Below are 23,420 nucleotides of genomic sequence, written 5' to 3'. Positions count from 1 at the left end.
TTCCACAGTGCTTATTGGATAGATTACTTTGTCAGTCAAGGAACCATTTTTTTCTTGTGATGGCTTGATGCCAGAGGAATCCGTCATCTCAGTGGAGTGGGCAGAGTCGAAGGTCTGGACTCAGGTAAAAGGAGCTCTGAGTTATGGGTCATAAACATGTCACGCAGGGGCAAGCAGACACTCTGTCTTGTGTCAGTGTGCCAATAGTGTCTGCTTGTCTTTTTTTCTTCTTGTCTTTTTTGAATATCAATGGATAGCAAAAAAATTAGAGACTATGACAGCATCACATCTTTTCTTGGATCTTGGGGACCTTTTCAGCTGAAGATTTTTTTAGCACTGGCCATCAGCATCATCCCAAATGGGTTCATTGGTAGCTATATAGTATTTGTAGGTGATACTCCACCTCACGAGTGCTACATCCCTGAAAACTACAGCATCAGTGAGACATGGAGAAATGTGACCATCCCACTGGAAACAGTTGATGGCATTGAAAAGCGCAGCTCTTGTTCAAGGCTTAACCTGGAAGTTGTCAGGAACTACTCTCAAAACAAAATGATCCCAAATGTGGATGTGAATTTGAGTGTTATTCCTTTAGAGAGTTGTCTGGACGGGTGGACATACAGCAAAGACATTTACCAGTCAACTATTGTCACAGAGGTGAGCAATAAGTCATCAATTAACTTCTTGTTGATGTTTACAAGGATTCCACAAAGATGTCAAAATTGTTATTATATTGTGAAATTCCAACATTTGAGACATAAAGAATATTGTTAACCCAATTTTCATTCCATCTAAAATTTAAATGTCAGACGTCTTTCTAACATCTTTCTGACGTGATATTGACATCCTGTGCCAGCTGAGATGATTGCTGCTAATAATGCTTCTGCTACTACACAAACCTATTTTATTGTTGCTGCCACCATTATAGCTCTACGTTACTGATAGCATTGCTGCTTACATTCAATAAGGCTGATTGACTGCCAGTATTAATAGTGTGACCGCTGCAGCTGCTACTGCGACTGCGATATGATATTGATTAGGTACTTTAAAGGATTTAAAAATGTACCTGTCAAATTTACTGTCAACACAAAAGTTGAATCTACACTTTTTCCAACTTTTTGTAAAACAGTTTTTCACAACTTCCATAGACATAACTAAAAGCGTGATAAAATGTGTTGAATTTGTAGTGGGACCTGGTATGTGAGAATGCATACAAAACTCCGCTGGCAACTTCTATCCAATATGTTGGTGTGCTTGTTGGAGCATTTCTCACAGGCCAAATGTCCGACAGGTCTGTACTTTACACAGTATTAAATGCAAATTTTAAGAGTCCAGACAGGGATAAAATTACTCACTCAACTTTAAACTTTATTTCTTACACAGGTTTGGAAGGAGACTAGTACTCTTTGTCATGTTCGTTCTTCAGACTGTGGCGATCACAGCACAGATATTCTCCCCAAACTGGGAGATCTTCACCCTCATTTTCTTCTTCGTTGGTGGAGGGGGATACTCCAACTATACCATTGCATTTGTGCTGGGTTTGTTTCCACTGAGGATTTGGAACATGCAATTTTGACACCACTGGTTATGTTTAGGCACTGTCTGTTCTAATGGTCCATCTTTCATTACTGGTAAAAGAAAAGAAAATAATCCTGTTCCCATGAAAATCTCGGTTCTCATAAGGGCCCAAGGTGAAAAAAAAAATTAATATGTTTGGGTAAGGTACAAATGGTCAAAGCCCCTTATGTCCCGAAAGGTAATTTTTTTAAATTTGCACATAACTTAATCATCTTGTAAGAACAACTTAATTGTCTTGTGCACAGAACTTAATTGTCTTGTGGAGAAAAGCAACTATCTTGTGCACAAAAGTTATTATCTTGCTCATACAAGATAATTGGTTAACTTGTATGCACACAATAACTTGTTCCTAAAAGATGATTATTTTGTGCGTACAAGATAACAACTATTATTTTGTGGGAATAAGACAGATATCTTTTGAGAGCACATTAACATCTTATTCACACAACTTAAATATATTGTGGGAACAACTTTTTGTCTTATACACACAACTGAAATACCTTGTAGGAACAAATTATTATCTTGTGCACACAAGTTGTTGTTCACACAAGATAATTGGCTAAACTGTGTGCACAAAATAATATGTTTCACAAGTATAAGAATTTGTTCCCACAAGACAATAATGTGTTACCACAAATAATAACTTGTGTGCACATGATAAAAGTTATAATCTTGTGCACACATGTTGCGCTAATCTGACACTAAATTTGCCTGAATGTAACTGCGACAGAAACCTGATTCACAGGTTTATATTAAGAAATTCTAATTTTGTCTGTTACTGCCACAGGTACAGAAATTCTCAGCCAAAAAGCCAGAGTGGTCTTCTGCTCCCTTGGGGTTTTTATGGGCTCAGCTTTGGGCTACATGGCAATGCCAGCTGTGGCTTACTTCCTCCGTGACTGGCGGCTGTTGCTGATCCCCATGGCGGCCTCTGGCCTGATCTACATCCCTTTGTGGTGGTGAGAATATTTCTATAAACATTTAAATTGCTTGCGTGTTGCATAGAATATTTATACTGCAAAGGAACCTGCAGGTAGAAACTCCAAGAAAGTGGCACCCCATGCCTCTGCAAAATAGGTGGTGGTTAACCAGATGTGCATTTGCCAAACTAATGAGTTAATCTTCATAACTGAGGCCTTCTCTCGTGTAAATTCAAAACACACTGTTTTATAACGCTGTAGTATAAATCTCTGTGTGAATTTGCTAATAATGTTGTATCCTTGTTTCAACCCTCCAGGTTAGTCCCAGAGTCACCTCGCTGGCTGCTTTATCAGGGAAGAGTGAAGGAGGCTGAGGCCATACTGAGAAACGCTGCCAAGATTAATAACATAGAGGCTCCAAAGGCCATTTTCACCCAAGCTGAGGTAGGCTACTACATATTTTTAACACGTGATAAGTACATGTGCCTCAGACATTATAAAATGTTAATTTGTTTAAAATAAAACAAAACTTTTGTCATGTTCTTGTTTTGTCCTGTTTGTTAAGAGTTACATTTCAGTTTAGCCAGCTTTTGTTAAGTGACTTATTGTACCACACAGGGTTATTTTTGTGGCAACACACTGACTGTTTAAATAAGCACTGACAATCTGTGTGATATTTTGGTGTTCAGCTCAGCACCTGCAAACAGGAGGAAGTTTATTTAAATGAGGAATAAGGCAGCGTAAAACTTGGTATCTTGATAGAAATTGTGTCATAGCTTTTGGGATAGTTTGTAGTTATGATGTGAGATAAAGTAGAATTAAAACTGAAATAGCATCACATAAAGGACTTCATTAGTGTTTTTGATATTTATTTTTATCATCATTATACAAATTAAGTTAAAAAAATGTGAGGCTGTGTGCCTTTGCACCATTCAGACAGCAATATAATTTCCTGAAGAAGCAGCTTTCCATTTGTTGACCAAATATTGTCAAAAGTCCCTGTGACTGGCAAGGCTCTGTAGGTATCCTGTGGTGTCTGCTGTTCTGGGATGCTGCTATGTCAAAGAAAGCACGAAGTGTTATTACATTGTGTTTTGGCAAAAAAAAAGCACATGGCAACTAATGCTCAACAAAAGCACATGGTTTACTTTTTACTTGTTATTGCTGCAACTGTGTCTTCTTGTTTTTTTCCCAGATCGATGATGCACTGGCTATGAAAGACAAGAAATACAACGTTTCTGTCATTGTGAGCAGCTGCAATGTGTTCTCTATGACATTACTGTGTTCATTTCTCTGGTATGTCTACGATTTCCTCATGACATAAATCCTGTAAGCATCACAATCAATTGTTTACACAACTGATGCCCACCTTGGAATTGAAAAGTGTCTGCTATAAACAATATTTTTTCAGATGCAACCAAAATTGTCGCCTCTCATCCTATGTGTCTCTGCAGGATCATCATCACCATTAGCTACTTTGCTCTGGTCCTCAACACTTCGAACCTGAACGGCGACCCTTACATAAACTGCTTCTTTTCTGCACTGGTGGAAGTGCCGGCTTACGTAATTGCTTTGCTACTGCTCCGGTACTGCTCCAGGCACTTCTGCCAGTCTTCTACACTCTTTGTTGGAGGTGTTATGATCCTCTGTGTCCACCTCATCCCAACAGGTAATGCTTTACTTTCAATTAACGTGTTTAAATTCAAAATTTTGCCATCAAAACACAAAAAAACGTGTATGCATCAAAATATATAAAAAATCATTTAAGTATCTTACTTTCATTCTATGTTTTGTTTATTTTTCAATTCCTCTTCCTTTACCTCTTTAATGTCTCAACGCTATGCATTGTGGCTTTTTCAGTATTTTTAGCATTTGCTGTAATTTAAGTTTTTTTTTTTTCCTTAGATCTACAGAGTTTGCCTGTGGTCCTAGAGATATTGGGAAAATTTGCCATAACATCTGCATTTTGTGTGGTGTACTCCGTCACATCAGAGCTCTTCCCCACTGTTATCAGAAATACAGCAATGGGGTGTTGTTCCATGGCTGCTCGTATTGGAACCATCATCTCCCCTTTTATCATTTATCTGGGTAAGTGTAGTTTTCTGTTTTGAACACCAAGCCTGTACCAGGGCAGTTTTCTCTGACCCAAAATTCTAATTATGTTAACTTTTATTGCAGTGTTGAGTTGCAGATTAGTTAAGCGCCAGCAAATTAATCAGAAATAAAGTAATAATTTCAGTCATTTTTTAAGCAAAAATGCCAAAGACTCGCTGGTGCCAGTTTCTCAAATGTGACAACTGGCCGTTCTACTTTGTCATATATGACAGTAAATCGAACATCTCAAGTTCAAGTTTATTAATTGTCATCCTATCCATACATGTAGGAACACACACAGTGGAGAGAACTAATGTTTCTCTTGACCAGTGTGCAAAATAAAATAATGAATAGAAACAGAGTCAGTTAAAAGACACTGAGCAGCAGTTAAAAAGAGTGCAATAGATAATAAAGTGCATATTTTAAACTGTAGTCAAGTGCCTGATTGAAAAAGTTAAAATGCTAAAGGTTTTAGACTGTTACTCTGACAAAACAAGTAAACTGAAACAGGCCAGGGTTAAGACTGAGATGGTGGATGATGCCTGCCAAAGTGCAAACCACTGTTTGAGACCAAAACATGGTTATTTCCTAGTAATCTGTTGCTAGGAGAGTAATGCCATGAAAAGAGGTTGTTTTTTTTAACATCAATGGTTGCTCCAGCCGTATTTTGCCACCAAAACTGTTTTTCTATCTGTGGTTTGCAGAAACGTACAATGCAAACTTTTTATCTGGCGAATTGGTTGACTGAAGACATTATTGTGGCCACTGAGCAATTTCAAATGCAATGAAAATAACCAGTCAATGATCGATGTAAAAGTGATCTCTAGTTGCGGTCTTATTGCAGTGAGAAGTCCCTAGGTTTCTTTTCTTTACCCCAAGATTTAGTTTTTTTGTTTCTGTCAACAGCCATTGTACATAAAGGTTTGTTTTTTTGTTTTTTATTAAATCAAATTTACACCTACAGTACATGTGTAACAGCAACTCAATGCCATTTGTGTGTAATATAAGTTTTCTTGGCCTTTCTCACTGTTTTTTGTTGTTGTTGTTGTTGTTGTTGTTGTTGTTGTTGTTGTTTTTGCAGGACGATACTACAAGGCACTCCCATACATCCTGATGGGAGGTTTGACCATTTTTGGTGCTGCCTTGTGTTTCCTGCTTCCAGACACTTATGGGAAGGCTTTGCCAGAGACTATATCACAAATGCAGCAGATATGCAGGTGAGTTTACACATTAGGCATACTGCATGTTTACTGGTCACAGATGTAGCCACTGCAAACATCACAGCTTTACGACTGTTTTCATCTACTGGCAGTTAGAATGAAATTTTGACAAGCTGCTTTAGTGAAAAGTTGTTAGTCTTCTTTCACTACTATATGATCACAATTCAGAGAAATATCTATTTTTTGTGATTATTTTATTTTATCTCAGATCATTATTGGGTCGTACCACTGGGATCCAATAATGAAATGCAAACAAATGAAATGAATGTCCCAGTGCAGATCTTTTAATGCTTGCACTCACCTGTAATGAACAGTCTACATTACTGGTTACTGTTTACATTTTTGCACATTGATGTTAGCGTGTATCTGGCTCATAAAATAACTTAATCATTCACTATTTTGTTGCTCTTACATGTGCAAGATGACAGACTGTCTTTAGTGTTAGGGTGACCTTTGAACAATGTTTTTTATTTTCACTGCTGTTACACTGTAACTAAATGTCCCCTCAATGTTTTCACAGGAGAGAAGGCAAAAAAGATGAAGCTGAAAATGGAGATATTAAAGAATCAAAGTTATAATTAATGTTGATTTTTGATTGTATTTCCTGAAGCAAATATTAAGCCTTATTTGCTTACAGAAACCTTTTGTTTTATGTGAGTTAGATTTATGCATTTTTGTTTGAAATGCCCTTTATTGTTATTTAACTAATTGCGAAGCACATTGTCTATCCCCTTTTTAAACGATTAATCAAAGAGAAACTTTTTTCACTTCTTAATTTATGACAAAGAAAATCATAGACCGTGTGTTTTTATATGTTTTATTTTATTTTTTGATTGTGGGATTTAGTTTTGTTTGTTAAAGCATATACTTTGTTTATGAAAAAATTCATGTTAAAACCGGTAGCACTTAGATGTTGCAGAATGGGAAAACCACATAACCATATACACTCATAAGTCTGATTCCAGTACATGAATCAGCATTTTGGCACATGTTGCCTCAATGAAAGAAGTGTGAATACTGAAATCAGTTTTTTTTTTGTTTTGTTTTTGGTTGTTTGCTTATTTGTTTAAATCAGTCCAGTTTTAGCTGCTCTGGACTGGCTTCCTATAATTTTTAGAATAGATTTCAAGATCTTCCTCTTTATATGGAGGGCCAGCTTGGGTAGGACCAAGCTACACTGCTAACTTCCTTGTTAACTACTTCCCTCCAAGAACAGTGCAATCATTTGCAGCTGGTTTGTTTGAGGTTCCCAGCAACAGCCAAAAAACAAACTGGGGATACTGCCTTTCTCAATAAGGTACATCCCAAAACTGAGGAACACACCACCTATGGATATCAGGGAAGTTAGCACACTAAATACTTTTAAAATAAAGCAAAAGATGTATATGTTCACTGTAGCCTTCAACTGGCTATGAGTTTCCTGATACGGCCCTGAAACTTTTTCTATGCTACACTTTGCCCTTCTGAAATGATTTTAAAATGTTGTATATGACTTGATTTAAGGTTTTGAGATTTAATGGTTTTATTATTTCTATCATTTTTAGTTTTACTGATTTTCAGCTGCCTTCTATGTACTCTATTTTGAGTTTCTTCAGGGTGATTTTTTTCTGATTTTATGACATAAGACCAATTCAGTCAAGTGTTTAATAACCTAAACCTTCACAAACTGTGCTGTATCAATGGGTTATTATTATTTTTCTAGTGACCACTCACATTTATTTATTTATTATATTGCTACAGAACTGGACTTTTACAACAACATGAAATTCCTTTTCTTTTTTAAAATGTGTACAATCATCTTTTTCATTCAGGTAGTTTGATTCATAGTTCAATATAATGTCCTGGATCTCTGTCATGAAGTTGTATCACTATTGGTTTAACAGCAGACTCATGTCAGTTGAAAATTTGTATTTCAGAACATGAAAGCAATATTGGGAGACAAGATCTCCTGTACCAAAACATGTTCAGTACCACAGCCACACTAGTCCAGTCTACACTTCCAAGTCAAAGACAAAGAGCATTGCAACAAGTGAGCTGGCAATTGAGCAATATAGCTCTCTTGATGAGTGAAACAGTTTGGATACATAAACACAATATCGCCACGTCATAGACTTAATGAAGAGCTGACTTGAGATGTTTCCATACAAGCTAAGCTTAACTATTTTTTTTTTTGTAAAATGTGAAACCACAGTGGAATATGAGTTTTGGTTTGCTCTTATGCATGGATTGATGTATTTTTAGTTCAATTCACCACAAGATGGTGCCATCACAAGAAGCAGACAGAGGTGGCAATGCAGGTGATAGGAATGATGACTTGATTACTGATGAAGTGTGTGTTAGGCTTTGGATTCAGCTCTATGCTGTTGAAATAAACATACAGGGATTGATGAAACAAAGAAGTCTGTGTGCGGCCTGCCTTCTTCAACCAGGTAGGAGTTCAAATACCGGCTCAGTTTTGATGGTGTTTAGGTTGTTTATTTCTGATAATGAAACTCGACAGGACATACAGTCTTAAGACTGTAGAGCAACCATATATTTCCACAGGGGGGTTTAATTTCCCAGCAAAATATATTTTGATGTTTGGCTTTCAGTTTGGCAAAGATATGAAAATTAAGATTAGGGTAAAGCAAATTATATTATGAAAACCGGGATGCTTTTCACTAAAATGTTTGTGCAATCAACAGTAAACTGGCTGCATTTTATATTTATTCAAAAACTGGTAATGAATGGAACTAAAAAGCCTCAGAAATTGAGGTTTCAGAATATATGTCCCCAATGTATTTACATGATAGCTACATTATGTTTGAGTTAAGGATGAAGAATAATATCGGCACATCATTGGGAGATATTGGCTTTAAAATGAAATATCAGAGTCTGCCAGCATGCTGATTTCTGCCAATATCACAAATTGATTTTTTTTAAATGAAAAATGAACATGTAAAACGACAACCCTAAGATGAAGTGTTTTTCTTATTTTCCACAATTAATGAATAATACATACCCTAAAAAGCTTCGAATTTTATGTCTCCATCTTATGGTGGACCATCACGATAGGAGTATGCATAAAATGATGTAGGCTAGTTGTAGAAGTAAGTAGATATTGCCATCAATTGTTGACCTTATGCAATATTATATATCAGCATATCGGATATCGGTAAACATGATCCAGTATAGTGCATCATGCCTAGTTTAATTCGTTTTGTTTGTTTTTTGTATCGATATATGTAACATGTGCAAATCGTAATGTTACATGTAAAAAGAAATCTGACAAAAGCATGCATGAAGAGTATAAATACCAAAAGTCAACAAACGGATGGGGAAAAAACAAAAAAGAAATAGTGGTACAAGGATGGGTCTCCAAATAAAAAGTATAGTCAGTCAAAGGGTTTGGGCGGAAAATCGAATAATTGTCTTATTTTTCTGTGATTTGAGAGGAGCTTTTCCATTTAAGGAGGAAATATGTTTTTTAGGGGAAGTACCACGAAGACACGTCATCTGTTTCCGTGAAAAGTCTGCCGTCACTTTCAATTCAACTCAACCAGGCAAGCTTAAAAATTAAAATAAATAGATAAACTGTTACTGTTCTAGTATTTTTTAAAATAAATAATCCTCCATTTAAAGTTTCTAGTTCCACTGTAAAGTAGGCCCAGTTAAGATGCGTGTAAAGTGAGCTCTGCCATGCAGACTCGTAGCAGCTGTGAATTAACGTTGCTAATTTCGCCTGAAGGGTTGACTGAAGTAAAAGTGAAACTACGCAGCTGAACTGTGCTGGCACACCAGACAAGAGCCCTTCTCTTTGTTCGATTTGTTAAACGTTGATCACAACACATTTGGATTTTATTTTTGCGCTTCACATCCGTGGTTCCATAATTTGAGGTAAGTTTACTCTTTTATATTCAAAAGCACTATACTGTATCTTCAGCTACGACCAGTAGCCGCAGAGGGAGATGGTTGTGACATTTAAAAAAAAACAGAAAGAAACTCGCCTCATGAAACGCGTTTTGGTTGTAAAGCCAGTTCAGCTCTTCTTTAGTCTAATCATGCTTTAAAATGTCTGTTTAAGCTATAGTCTCTCTGTACATTTATCGAGCTGTTGTATCTATTTTAAACAGAATCTAGTAAAATGACATAGTGGCAGTGCGGAAACGACAGTAATACAGTCTTATCAGCCTAGACTATCTCCTCTTTTTTTCTTCTAGTTCTTCTTTCATCTTTTATTTAGTGCCTCCTCTCTTTATTTTAGCGTACTATTACGATTAAAGCCACTTCGCGTATTTTGTTTTGATGGCATACGTTGGCTTTTATAATATCGCAGCTGCATATTTGATAGACATTTTGAGTAATAAAGATCTAAATAGCAAATGTATGTTCATCCTTTTAATATAAATACTCAGACATAATGATATAATGCTTTAAATGGCTGGGCCCAGGCTGGTCCTGATTTGTTGCTCCCATCTGCACGGTTGGCTGTAATGTAAACGCTATATCATGAACTGCCACTAGAGGTCGCCAAATACGTCCGACGCATGGGCAACATACAACAGTGTGTCTTACTATACATGTTCAGTGGTTATTCACGTTTATTCCACAAAATATCTGAAAGCCAATGGAAATCTTTAATACATGTAAATGTTCATATCAGAGGTCCAAGGGCCATTTAGTAAAAAGGAAAGGAAAAGAAAGGAAAGGAAAACACCTAAATTCAGCATTCCAATAAGTTATTTCCACAGCATTGGAAAGTTCAGTCAATATTTGTGAACATTAGATACTCTCTCCCAAAGCTAGAGACCAGAGAAATCTTAAACTTGTGATGTCAAGGGGCGTAAGGTCTGGAGCTGCTCCAAAGACAGTGAATGGGAGACTGATTTTGTGGATTCACAGAATGTTTGATTCCTTTTTTTAACACCGAAATGAGCTCTATGCTGTGAAAATGTGTCCATATACTCAGAACATCCCTGTGGAGATACCTTTAAGGTCTTTCCAAATTTATTGTCTATGAGGCAGGTCCAGATCTCATAGCTGATGGCATCACAAATTTGAGTATGACCCGAATGACCCGAATCCCAAAACTAGAGTAGTTTTGGGATTCGGGAATCTAGGAATAACTTGTATGAATTTAGATCCCCTTCAGGCTGGTGGTTACTTTAAAAAAAAATTTTTTGACCTTCAACTTTTCCGTTTACATCTTTAAATCCGTTTGTTTTTTTTGTTTTTTTTGCGCAGTTGCATTTATCTGATTATTCCCATTTGCAATGTGTATACTAGAATTGTATCCATAACAGCATCAGAAAGAACATTTACTTTCATATATACATTTAGTGTTACTTTATGCCTTTTTTTTGGTACCGTGTTTGGTAACCAAAATTCTTTAGGTAGGGTATAGTATGATGTAATACAATATCAACCGTGTTTTTGATTGGGTTTTGAGTACCAAACAAAATCAACTGTGATGAATGTAGTTTTCAGGTCCTTAACACCGGTATAGTAACAGTTGTGCAATCTATAGTCCATTACATGTAAGAGTCCTACATTGAAAATGTCAAAGTAGAAATGCATAAGATTGATCACCTAGGTGTAGTTAAAGTATTACAATAAAAGTCCAAGTTGTCGAAATTTCGAAATGAGTACTTTTGATACTTTACAACACTGTTTAGCAACCTGGGAGCCCACGAGGGATCACCAAAACTTTACAGGAGGTTGCAAGGCGTTCATAATTGTAAGGGGTGTCAGACAACTTTTAAAAATGAATACATTTGACCTATATCTTAGCATTGTAGTCATTATTATGAGAACCATCACTCTGATGAACAGCCTCATCCTGCATTAGAAACATGAAAAAAAATATATATATATATTTATTATATTATATTATAATATTTATTTATTGTATTAAAGTTTCCTAAAAATAACAGGAAAACTAGTCTGATGCAATATTCACAGGAGAAATAGTTATTGTGTTCACTATTTGGGTTAATTGTGCAGTTTATCAGTTGTTCTGTACAGTTATTGTTACGCATTGAATATAATATAAAATATCCATAAAATGTCAGTAAGGGATCATCAGTTTGGTGATCAAGGGGAAAAGGATGGGAATGTATCCTTTTATACATTGTTTGTATTGTTTTTTTTCTTTTTATTTGAGTTCATGATCTAAGTGCTTTATGTAACACTGATCCCCTGTGCAGTCTGGTGTCAAGACATCAGGTTTCATGAATGAACACCAGATGTCACTATTGGTGCATCTTTAGAGGAATAATGTGTCATGAAAATACCAATAGATGGCGCCAAAGACTTTAATATAACATTGATGAACTTAGCATGTGTATCTGGTATCTGGTGTTTACACTCTGTTAATGGCATGTGAAAAGGAAGTGTCATTGTTTCTGTGTCACTCATTGGCCAGGTGCTTGCCTTGTTTTATTTACTTACCTTGAAACTTGACTGCTGACCTGATTGCACATTTTTGGGGGATTTGCATATGTGCGATTGTATGTGGAGAAGAGAATACCTTGACAGTTCACCATAGACATACTTTATCATAAACAACCTGCAGATCTAAGACTCCCACTGTAAAAACAGGAAATGAATCTTCTAAACCGGGGCAGTGGCACTTGATCTATTTTGAACCCAGCCAACCAGGAGGTTCTGTTTGCATAACAGCATTACAGAAGCCTTTGTGCTGAACAAACATGTACTTTAGTGCTACAAGATATCATAAACATAGACAGATTTCCCCATGTCATTACCTGGCAAATCCTTGACACAGAAAAAGACAATCAGATGACTTAAAGGTACTTCCTAGTATAAAAGCTTCAATTCTAGTTGTCACGACATACAAATGTTTCTGCCTTTGTGTTGTTTCCCTGGAATCTGTTTTGCTGTAAATACCTCTGTTATCCACCATCACCAGTTACTAGACTAGATCAGACATGGCGAGGTTAAAAGATAACAGGCTGCCACAGATTCTTTGTTGAGTTTCAAGTCTTCAAAAGCAAGTTGGAAATGATCTCTCCTTTGCAGCTGTGAGACAGAGTATGCAACATTAAAGACGACTGAATGATTATTTGTATTAGCTTGCAATAGGACAGTTAAGTCACTGCACAACTGTTCCTTGTGATTTTGTATGACTTTTTGAACCTTTCAAGCTTGAAGTTGTTTATGTCCCAGTGGCGTCACAAATTCAAGCCTTCCTGCCAGAGTTGTATCAGTCCCTTAACCTCCAACCGTCTGGGACGCAAGATATCAGAAAGCGTCAAACCCGCCTCTTTTTTTTCTGAGAGGGGCTAGATTAAGCATTTTATCTGATCATTTTTAATGATGATTAATGGGGTTTCTGGGCAATGTACATAAAGAATGGTAAATAGCAAAACTTTTACTGCTAAACTATCCAAGACCTACACACAAACAAGATGCATATTTCATATGGCTTTTTGAGTTTCATAGGACAGTCTCCCAGCATGTTGTGATGTGTCTTAACATGATTAAAATCTTGGTTTGTACAGGAAATCAGTGGACTTTATTTAAACACCCTATCCTCAAATGCCCCTGTTGAAGAGGGTGTCACAGTGTTTGTTTAGTATGTCTTCCTGGTGATTTCCTGTGACTTTTTGTGATTGAATTTATCTAAGAGATACAGACTAATGAATTGTCTTTTTTTTCCAAAAACATTTAAAGAAGGCAATCAGGGAAGAGAGAAAAAAATGGCAAAGAAAATAGAATGAATTAATAAATAAATAGTGAAAAAAGAAGGAGATTATCTGTAAAAAGTGATTAAAGTGCTTAATAATACAATAATTCTGTAAAATAATTTTAAAAAAAACTTTAAAAAAATCTAAATCTATTAATTTCCAGCAATTTTCCTATAATTTGAATACTTTCTTACCAAGTCACTCATTGCCCATGCTTTTGAAAGGTTACATACTTGTGAGAGGCATCTGAAGGCAGCACTAGAACAGTAATGATGCCCCAGGTTTCAATGGGGTTAACACACAGAACCCTCATATGTTTTTATGCAACTCCAACAGTATTTTCATTTACAAAACAAGCAGTTCATCAAATAGAAACTAGCTAATGCAGTTCCCTGAAGATAAAGTAACCATCAGAAAAACACAATGACAGGTTCAGATGATTTTTTGTAAATGCTGTGGTTATGGTGGCTTCATACAAAGCTGCTACTTTAAAAGAAAATGCCAAAATACTCCAGTGCAGTGCAGCTGGTGTATTCATGCAGGGAGGGGCTGAGGAGGTTAGAAACCCAGATTTGGATTTCCTAATTTGTGGCAGATTTCTTAGAAATGCCTCAGCCTCTCCTGCTAGCTACACCACCTGGTCAGACAGTGGAACTGCATGGCTCTGCCTTCTTTCAAGTCACATGATTTATCAGAAATCGAGGCCCTGGTTTGTAGCAGGTCACACTGTAAACCAAGAGCCTTGCACAGAGACTGTAAAGCTCTTGACTCAGCAGTTCCTTATTTTATTGCACCATGTGTTTGGCAGTTTTATTTCTCTTATCTGAATACAGCAGACTTGAGAACTGTGTGGGAGATATGTAGTGCATGAGTTGATCACTTGGCCCTGAATTTCCACTCTTCATTCATGACCCCTGTCTGTCACAAGGTGGGGGGACTTTTGGCTTTTAGGCCTTGTGACTGTAGCCCGAGGTGGTAGTGTGATCATGTTTGGTTGATATTTTGATGCATATATTGGGGCTCTGTTTATCACAGCCAAATTAAAAGCTGGTCATCCAATGTTTCTCTGCAAATGTTCTCATGATTTGCAGCAAGCGGGCTAGAAATAGAAATTTGCTGTTAAGCCATTATATTTTCTTAGTGTGCGGCTCTTTTTTTTTTCGCATGTCCACTATACATTCCTAAAATTTCCCCATTTTAATCTGAAATGGTGCTGTTGCATTAACATGAAGTGATGGGAAAAAATAGAGGATGTTGCATGGCAGCTCTGAAATGCACCCTTTCAGCTTGTCGCAGGCAGAGTTGTGATAAAGCTGTAAAACCATAACCAGCAGTGTCTAAGTGATGTGAAAAGTGGTAATTTGAGCACCCTGCAAGTGATGAGGGCTAGCAATGCAGATATACAGCAACAAATAATCGAAGCAGGGAGGTTCCCACTTATACCCTCTGGAAATTAGCCTGAGGTCAGGATTAGTAGCAGGCATCAAACCAATCAAAGCACAAGAAAACCACACAGGTATGTGCTTTTTTAAAACAAACAAACAGAATCTGTGGTATGCTTTTGAACAGGTCGTACAGCACTATCACCTCTCTCTGTTTTCTTCCTGTTTTCTGCTTTTGTTGTTGCTATGAGTCCATGTCATTCATAGTGCCAACCCTCCTCACCTGTGGCCGCACCCACAGCGGCTGGAATGGCAGCACAAAGACATTTCCATTGAAAGGTCATTTTCTGATAAACAAATAAAGGATTTAGTCTTACACACTGGTTCACTGACACAGTTTATCATTGATAATATTTAAATATCCAAAAACAACGCATGTTATTAAAAGAAAACTGGCTTAAACACTTTAAAGACATACAGCAGGAAACAGGTTGAGGAATTAATGTGGATGTGAATGTGTTTCTTGTTTCATAAGATAAACATTGTATCTACTTGGTTAAATAACCCATACCTCAGTGCAGGGAATGGCTGTACCTCATTCCCTGAGTGCTGCACATGTTGCTATCAGTGATCTGCTAACTCAGATAACCTTTTGCACTGAGATATACTGTGACACATACACATAGATATACTCTAACATATATATCACCTGTTATGTGTGTCAGTTGAAGGATTACAATATCATAGGAGTACAGCAGGGTCAGGAATTCCTTTAAATTAATCAAGAAAGTTTACACCCCAGCTGTCAAATCCTCCCAGAACTTGACCTTCTTGTTTGTTCTTGCGGATCCTCAGCTTGATATTTACAGCAGAATCTGGTAGGCATCTGCAAGTCATTTTAAGTTGTAAAGTGAGTGAGACTCATACAAATTCTTTGGAAGTCATGAATAGATGTGGCAACAAGCATTACAGAGGGTTTCCAGTAATGTGAAATTGGAGAATACGATTTGGCGCACCTGTTGAGATGCAGAGAAGTTGGCATTTGTTCCCAGAGATGTCATGCCCTCGCCTAATGGAGAGACAAGACCGAAACAATCTGAACACAAAAGCTGTAGTGATGCTGTGAGCTGGTGTCACTATTTACAGCAGTAATATTACTGTAATAGGTTGGCACTTTAAATGAAGTCTGGTGGTGTTTTGGCTCGGGTCACTTCACTGATTTTCAATTATTTGTTATTATTTCAGTTACTTATCATTATTTATGGGACAGCAAAAAGTCATATTCACTGGTGTGAAGTGTTAATGACAGACTGTAATCTTACAGTAGAATAAAAGGATGTGGAAACGCTAAAAATATTTTTTAAAATATTAGTGTAATAGTAGGTCAAGACTTAAAATACAGAAAGGTGAATGTCTTTATTTGTGTTTGTTTGTTTTGTTGTTTTTTGCTATAGTTGGATGTTGAAGAAACTAAGCAACTCTTAATATTTCAAAGAAAACACTTAAAGTAATGCCAAACTGTCTCTCCCACTTAATTAAAGTAAACCTTAAACATACCAAACTTAACATCTAAGAATGATGACAAGGGTCCCTTGATCTTGTTAAATTCTGAGGACTTTTTGGAGATTCCAGCGTAGGTTATGGCATCCAACCTCAGTAAAAAATAAAAATAAAAAAAAAGAACTAGGATTACTTTGGATTTCAGCCCATGTAGTGATGGACAAGTGCTCTATAAAGAAACACTTGCATAGTCATGAGAGTCAATGTACTTCCTTAATTCATGATTTACAGCAAACCTTTCACCCCACTTCTATTGTTAAAGTTCGATGTGTGACTACACAAGATAAAGATTTCAGTTGTGCATGTATGTTTGGGAGGAAGGAGGAAATGTACTATTAAACATACGCTGACTTCAATCAGAGACCAAAAATGCATTCAAGTATTTATGAAGCAGAAAAATACCAAAGTGCCAGTTAGGTCTGTATTTTTAGCTGAAGGGAATCGTGGTGGGAGGAATAGTCATTTGTCGATGATTTGGTTGAGTCTTGAGATGACACGTATAATGCATGATTCTGTGTAAAGTATAATGTGATGTGTTGGCTATTTGCTGGAGTAGTCTGCAGGTTGTTATTCACTACTCACAATAGTAATGATGCAAATTCGCATGTGGTTAGCACCTGATTAAAATCTAGCTGCTGCCTGGTTTGACCTGTATGTTTTGTTACTTGGTGTGGTATTGTCAGCACCATCTGTGCCACCCTACCAGTCTGTGTGTTTGCAGGTGTAAGAGAGTGGCAGGGTGTGGTCTTTCCAGTAAATCAGCAAATTCTTAAACCCTCTTCTTCTTTTTCTCTTCTCTATCATCAGTGAAGCGACACACACCAAGTCAAACCACGACATCTTATCTTTACGGAACCTTGCCCCAAAAGGCAGCAAGAAACTTGACTTTGGTCTTTCCAAAAAGTCAGCTGACTATCATGAAGTCTCTCTCTCTCTCTTTGCCTCTTTCTATTCGTCTCTCTTGCCCACACCTACAATACACTCCCACTCACCCGTGCACACACACAAACACACTCACACATCCTGGTAAGATTGGCAATTAGGCTGTTCACAGAAGTTTCACAGTTAAACAGAATTTGATTACATTAAACATAGAAGTTTGTATGAATACAATTTCTGTGTAACAGTGGTGAAAGAGGTACTCAGATTCAAACTGTTGAAACTCTGAGTGTTGATCAAAACAACATTACTGCCTTATAAGCTTCAAGTTGGGTAACCTAAAACATGAAGCTAACACAAAAGTATCAAAAACTGCCATTCCTCAAATGGCTACTTGATCCTTGCCCCAAAACAAATCAGTCCCAATGTGCACACGTGTTAAAAGAACCAAATTTACAGCAGAAATAAATCTGTCTACAGCCTGGTTCAAAAACTGTTTGCTCTCTGTAGATCATTTTCCCTTTTGGGACAGCTCTACAGAGGGTGATTTTAAATGTTATTTAGGCTTAAAGTTGAGCATAATCAATGGTGTGGCCACTTTGGGTGCTGTTTCATTGACAGAGTGCTACCAAAGTGACAGTGTTAGTTGCCCACATAACCATGATGTATCCCCAGACTTTAAGAGTGTAAGTTTAGCTGTAGCTGTTGCTATTTCAGTGTGTTTTCACTTCATGAATGCTAATTGTAACATTTGATAACCTAAAAGAAGTCTTGTTCTGTGTTTGGTTGGTTTGAAGGACACTCTAAGAAAGGGATTAGAGTGAAGTACATTTGGTTTACATTTTGGTTTTTATGGATATGTCAGTTTCAAACATTGTGAACATCACTGCCCTAATACTTCAATGTATCCTTTATTATAACATGGATACAGCCAATAAATGGCACTAGAGGGCAAAGTCAAAAGTTTCACGCAACAACAGATGATGTGACAGTGGAGGAGGTTGTAATATTGCACCTTTAATCAGATGCAGCATTGTAGACAGCAGGTGTGTGCAGCCATTGTACAGGCTACATCCACGTGGACGGAGATTTCTTTTCACTAACTTCTTTATATATTACTATTTGTTCCATTATTTATTATTTATCCATTTAGTTGATATTCATAAATATCCTCCCTACACCCTTATATGTATCATTTAAGTAGATCAGAGAAGTAGTTTGGAGTAAATCTGTTAAACATATTGTAGGTGATTTAAAGAATTTTGAACTGATAAAAACATAAGTGAAGAAAAGATAGTGTACTTGGTTGCAAAAGCTCTGGTTTTAATGAAAACATTGCCAAATTTCTGGGTAGATGACATGCTATAGGTATATAAAGCCACATTTTCCATTCATTTTTTTATTACTGCGAATACAAGTGTAGAGTGATTTCTGTTGTGATAAGCTTGCAGGTTGACCCACATTTCCAACTTACCTGCATATTTCACAGTGGGATGAAGGAGATGACTTGGCGGTGCAACTGAGCAGTCAAAAAATTGAAAAGTCAAGTTAATCATCTAAATGATGCAGGAAGGAAGGTTTTATTGCAGAAAGAAGAATTTTAAAGTTCACATTTATTTGCCTCTTTGGACTTCTTATAAATCTGTTTCTTGTATGCACAAGTTCTCCCACTTCTTTTCAGTGCAGATGTGTTTTGATTTGTAGTTGCTGTTGTCACTAAAAAAGATCCACCTCAGTGGCAAACAACACTTTTTAGATAACTTTTAACTGTGAACTTTAAGTCTAGATTTCACAAACCTGTCTTTTCTTATCACATTATCCTCACAATTATCTAAACTGAATGATGGTGCTGTAATTAAAGGTTAAACTTTTAAGTACTTCAATCTCAAGTGGACAGCCTTCTCTGATCATATCCCACCAGCATCCTTCTTATGCTTGTTAGAAGTAAAAACGGCTCTGGTGTTTCCAGTAAATCAGCTGACTAATTACAACTATTTTTTTCACTCTGTTTCTCCCTCCCTCCCTCCTCCCTTCCCTATCTCTGCCAGACACACACCCACAAATACTTACTCACACAAACACAAGCAAGTCCACAAAAATGCATGAATTAAACCACTCAATCAGAGTGCTTTCTTCTTTTCGGTTTAGTTTTCGTGCCCTTACATGCAGCTGATTCTCGATTAATCATTGCCTATAATTGGATGATTAATTCATTATTTTACATCAGGTGGTATCAGTATATTTAGTGCTATGAGTCATGGTTACACATTAAAATTTACTCATCTAGTAAATAACTTAGTAATTAAGAATGACTTTCTATTATCTTAAAAGTCAAGTCAAGACAATATTATTTAAAAAGCCCTGTATATTTGCCTCAAAGGGCTTTACAATATACAACATCCCTCTGTCCTTAGACCTTCACATCGGCTCAGGAAAAACTCCCCCGGCAAAGAAACAATGGTAGAAACCTCAGGAGAGCGACTGAGGAGGGATCCCTCTGCCAGGATGGACAGACGCGCAATTGATATCGTAAAGAATAAATAGATTACAGTAGATGACAAAACGTTATATAGGAAAGAGAGAGAGAAAAAGACAGAGAGGGAGAGAGAGAAGTAGAAGGACGGCAAGAGTAGCTCTTTAATATGCTACAGTCTGATGACAAAAATCCAAATTAAAGTGATTTTCATTTTTTCTTTGTGATAAATGTCAAGGTTATCTCATGATATCTTGAGATAATTGGCCGACTTCTGCCGTCTGCCTCCTGCTGTTGTTTTCAGCTATCCCAGACTGTACCTCAGAGTTGACAACTTGTCCCATACTACAGCAGCACGAGCATGTTTTAGCAGCCCAGTCACCAGGACAAACATGTTGCTATTGTACATTTCTGCAAACCACAAATACCTGTGTTTCATACATACCATATCAACATTTCAAAACTGATGTAATATATGGGCTGACTTTGTCATCGGGAGGTGGAGGGGATGAGGATAACATGACACCTAGGCGAAATGCCGACCAAGCTGCAGACCTCTATTACAGACTAACAAACAACAGAACTGGTTGGTTTTTTTTGTGTGTTGTGAGCCATTGCTGTGTTTCCAGTTTTTAAGCCTCCAAACATTTTTTAGCAACCTGTCACTGTTCATCCACCGGGGATTGTGGCATGAAAAGCAGTTGTCTTTCAATGAGATATTGCTGTGTTTTTAGCTGGCATAGTGCCATGACGATTGGTTGTTTTTTACAGAGACATCGACTGCTTTTCCAGACATGACCATACTTTAAACGGCCCGGTTATTATATCATTGTATACTTTTGAAATGGCTCTTTTAATTCACTTTACCAACTGTGGTTTATACCAATATGTCATATTTTATCCTTTTTTTTTTAATGTATGCATGGTTGTATGGAAGTGTATGATGTATGGTGTGTATGGTGTGTATGAGTATAAATGTATAGGTGTATGTGTGTACTTAAATACATCATGGTTACAGTCTAGTTCAAAAGAAAATGGCATTGCTGTGTTTCCAGTGGCTTTTTAGCCACCAAACAATTTTTGGTAACCTGTCACTGTTCATGTACCAGGAATTGTGGCATGAAAAGCAATTGTCTTTCCCTGAGACATTGCTGTGTTCCAACTGGGGACTCAACTCCAGACTTGATTGTGCTACAAAAACTACTTTTTAAAAAGCCCACACATTAAAAGTTTCCTACCTATAACTGGATGTTTTTGTTCCTAAACATAACCACAAGTTAAGCTCAATGTTGGCATTGTATTTGCTACATAATAACGTGCACATGTGGTGTAGCTGTGATTTGCAGAAGATTACAATAGCAAAAATATATCTGGTTATTTGGCTTATTGCCGACACACAGTAAGAGACCAGTGCTCCTCTAAATTTCCCTTTAGCTCAGTTATTGTTGGCTTCTATGGATAAGCAAGTCTGCTGTAGTAAACGTTGTAAACAAAATAATACCTCCTGTGATAAAATCATTATTTTGAAATGGAAATTAAACTGCTAACTTTTAATGACCTATTCATGCATTTGTTCTATATGTTGCCTTTTATATATTGAGCAATCAATGATACCAACTCCAACAACGTAGGATAACTCCAGCGGTGAGTTTTTGCAGTTTTGGGATGCGTGTGACTATGAGTGTACTGCAGTGAGCCATTGTTGCTCTCAGTGTGAGTCATAACGAAACTAAAATATAACTGCTGCAAATTACTTTGCTTTGGTAGTTTTTCGCATGCAGAGTTTGATCATTAGTTGAGTCATTAAATCGTCACGACAGTAAAAACTGCAACATACCAGCACTCAAGCCAGCATCCATTTTTAGGCAGGGTCAATCCTTTGTTTGAATGATTCCTCCATGTCATTATCTAAACTAAGCCGAGGAAAATGACATTGTCAAGTTTCCCATTTCCATTTATGAAAACCTTTATTTATCCAGGAACAGCCTCAAAGCAACACTGGCAGGCAGCAGGGATAAATGCAAATTTGCACACACACCCTCAAGCAATTTCAACTTCTTCCTCTACGCTTTTAGTCCAACTGAAACCCACATCCAATGTTTATTTGCAAGAGTGATACAGAGTAGAAATACAGTTGTAACAATGTTGATCAACCTCTAGAAGCTAGTGACATTAAATTAAAGCTATGAACAAATTAGGATGTTTTCATGAAATTGTTAGCCTTGGCATTTTACTCTGCAGGCAAACGCCAATCATTTTATGATCCAGCTCTGTGCTGCACACAACTTCCTGGTACTATCCATTGTGTATTGTGTGTGTCTGCGTGTCTGCGTGTCTGTGTGCGTGCATGTATTGTGTATGTCCAGCAGCAAATGAACACAGCTGTTAAAATCAAGCGAGGTGACATCCTCAAACCTGAAAATCAACCTCCCGCGGTTCACGGTCTGGCTTTGTTTTTGTCTTGCATGTCTCTCCACCTTGAGGGATCATCAGATAGGCATCTAATTAAACTGGGAACACCGGTGGTATCTGTGGCATGAACAAAGTAGTAGTACATGTTTGTTTAGGCTGGTGAATGTTGCTTTCTGTGAAATCTGACAGTTTGGTCTTAATTAAAATAATCTTGGAAACTGATTTTCTTAAAAGGGAAAGTAAATCTGACTTAATTTTAATATTTGTTTCCTTGCAGGTAAAATAAGTGGGGTCCCGCACATTATCCTGTGTTTGCAAAAAAACCCCATTTTTATTAAATAGTACAATGAAACAGTACATTGAAACAGTACAATGATTCGGTCCAGTGGACCTCCATCAGGTCAACAGTCAGACACGGTCAATATAGGAGACACTCTCCTATATAATTGCTTGTATTGACTGTGCTTGTGCAGGACTCCTCTTCTTTTACCTGCAAGGGTTTTTTCTCCTACACACCTGTCCACTTATTTTTTGAAGGCTTGCACTGGCCTTTCTATTGAAATATAATAATAATTTTGTGAAGTTGTTGCAACTTAATGGACAAGTGAAACAACCAAGTTATTCTGACTTGACTTCATCATGACAAAAATAATTTTGTTGGTGGTGAAGTTAGGAGATCTGCAACTTCTGTGATGTTAACATGTTTAAGAAAATACTAACATAATTGACCAGTTTGCAACCAGCAGAATACAGATGCAGTATATAGCACAGTAAACTTGGTTTACTGAAGTTGCTAAAACTTTGAAAGATTGCTTAAATTAATCTTGTCATTTTTAAGTTGCAACAGCTTCACAAAACCAAGTAAATATGACTAAATTTTAAGTGAACTTGACAATTAGATATAAAGTAAATGTAAATTAAGACTAACAGTTATATTTACTAACATTTTTCAAGGCAAACAGTTTCCTAGATTTTTAAAGTAAAATCAACTTGTCATATTTTACATTGCTTTTATTAAATAAGAGCAATACACAGTGGAAGTATTCACATCTGTGGTTTAGGTCAATTAAGGATACTCAATTTCAAGTAAAAGTAAAAGTCTTAAGCAAAGTGCAGAAGGATGTTCTGCAAAAAGTGTCAAAATCCAAAGTATGTATTACAATCCCTGTGAGTGAACCCATATGGTTATTATATCATAGTATTATAACTACTTT

The 23,420-nt window shown here is 36.9% G+C and overlaps 1 protein-coding gene across 1 annotated transcript in view; it reads left to right on the top strand.

Annotated features, from left to right (window-relative positions):
• Nucleotides 1-144: 144 nt before the first annotated feature.
• slc22a4 (solute carrier family 22 member 4) overlaps nt 145-23,420 on the top strand; it is a 30,139-nt gene continuing 6,863 nt past the window's right edge. The window contains exons 1-11 of the mRNA XM_042499560.2: nt 145-657; nt 1,188-1,291; nt 1,384-1,538; nt 2,366-2,537; nt 2,816-2,942; nt 3,694-3,794; nt 3,953-4,167; nt 4,404-4,586; nt 5,674-5,809; nt 6,333-8,241; nt 9,283-9,688. Of these exons, the coding sequence (XP_042355494.2) occupies nt 250-657; nt 1,188-1,291; nt 1,384-1,538; nt 2,366-2,537; nt 2,816-2,942; nt 3,694-3,794; nt 3,953-4,167; nt 4,404-4,586; nt 5,674-5,809; nt 6,333-6,390 (1,659 nt within the window). The 5' untranslated portion in view covers nt 145-249 and the 3' untranslated portion in view covers nt 6,391-8,241; nt 9,283-9,688. The remainder of the gene's footprint in view (nt 658-1,187; nt 1,292-1,383; nt 1,539-2,365; nt 2,538-2,815; nt 2,943-3,693; nt 3,795-3,952; nt 4,168-4,403; nt 4,587-5,673; nt 5,810-6,332; nt 8,242-9,282; nt 9,689-23,420) is intronic.

Source organism: Plectropomus leopardus, chromosome 15 (assembly GCF_026936395.1).
Source record: "Plectropomus leopardus strain MGB_pleo_1.0 chromosome 15, ASM2693639v1, whole genome shotgun sequence".
Classification (NCBI taxonomy): Eukaryota; Metazoa; Chordata; class Actinopteri; order Perciformes; family Serranidae; genus Plectropomus; species Plectropomus leopardus.
This window is presented reverse-complemented; position numbering and strand designations above follow the sequence as displayed.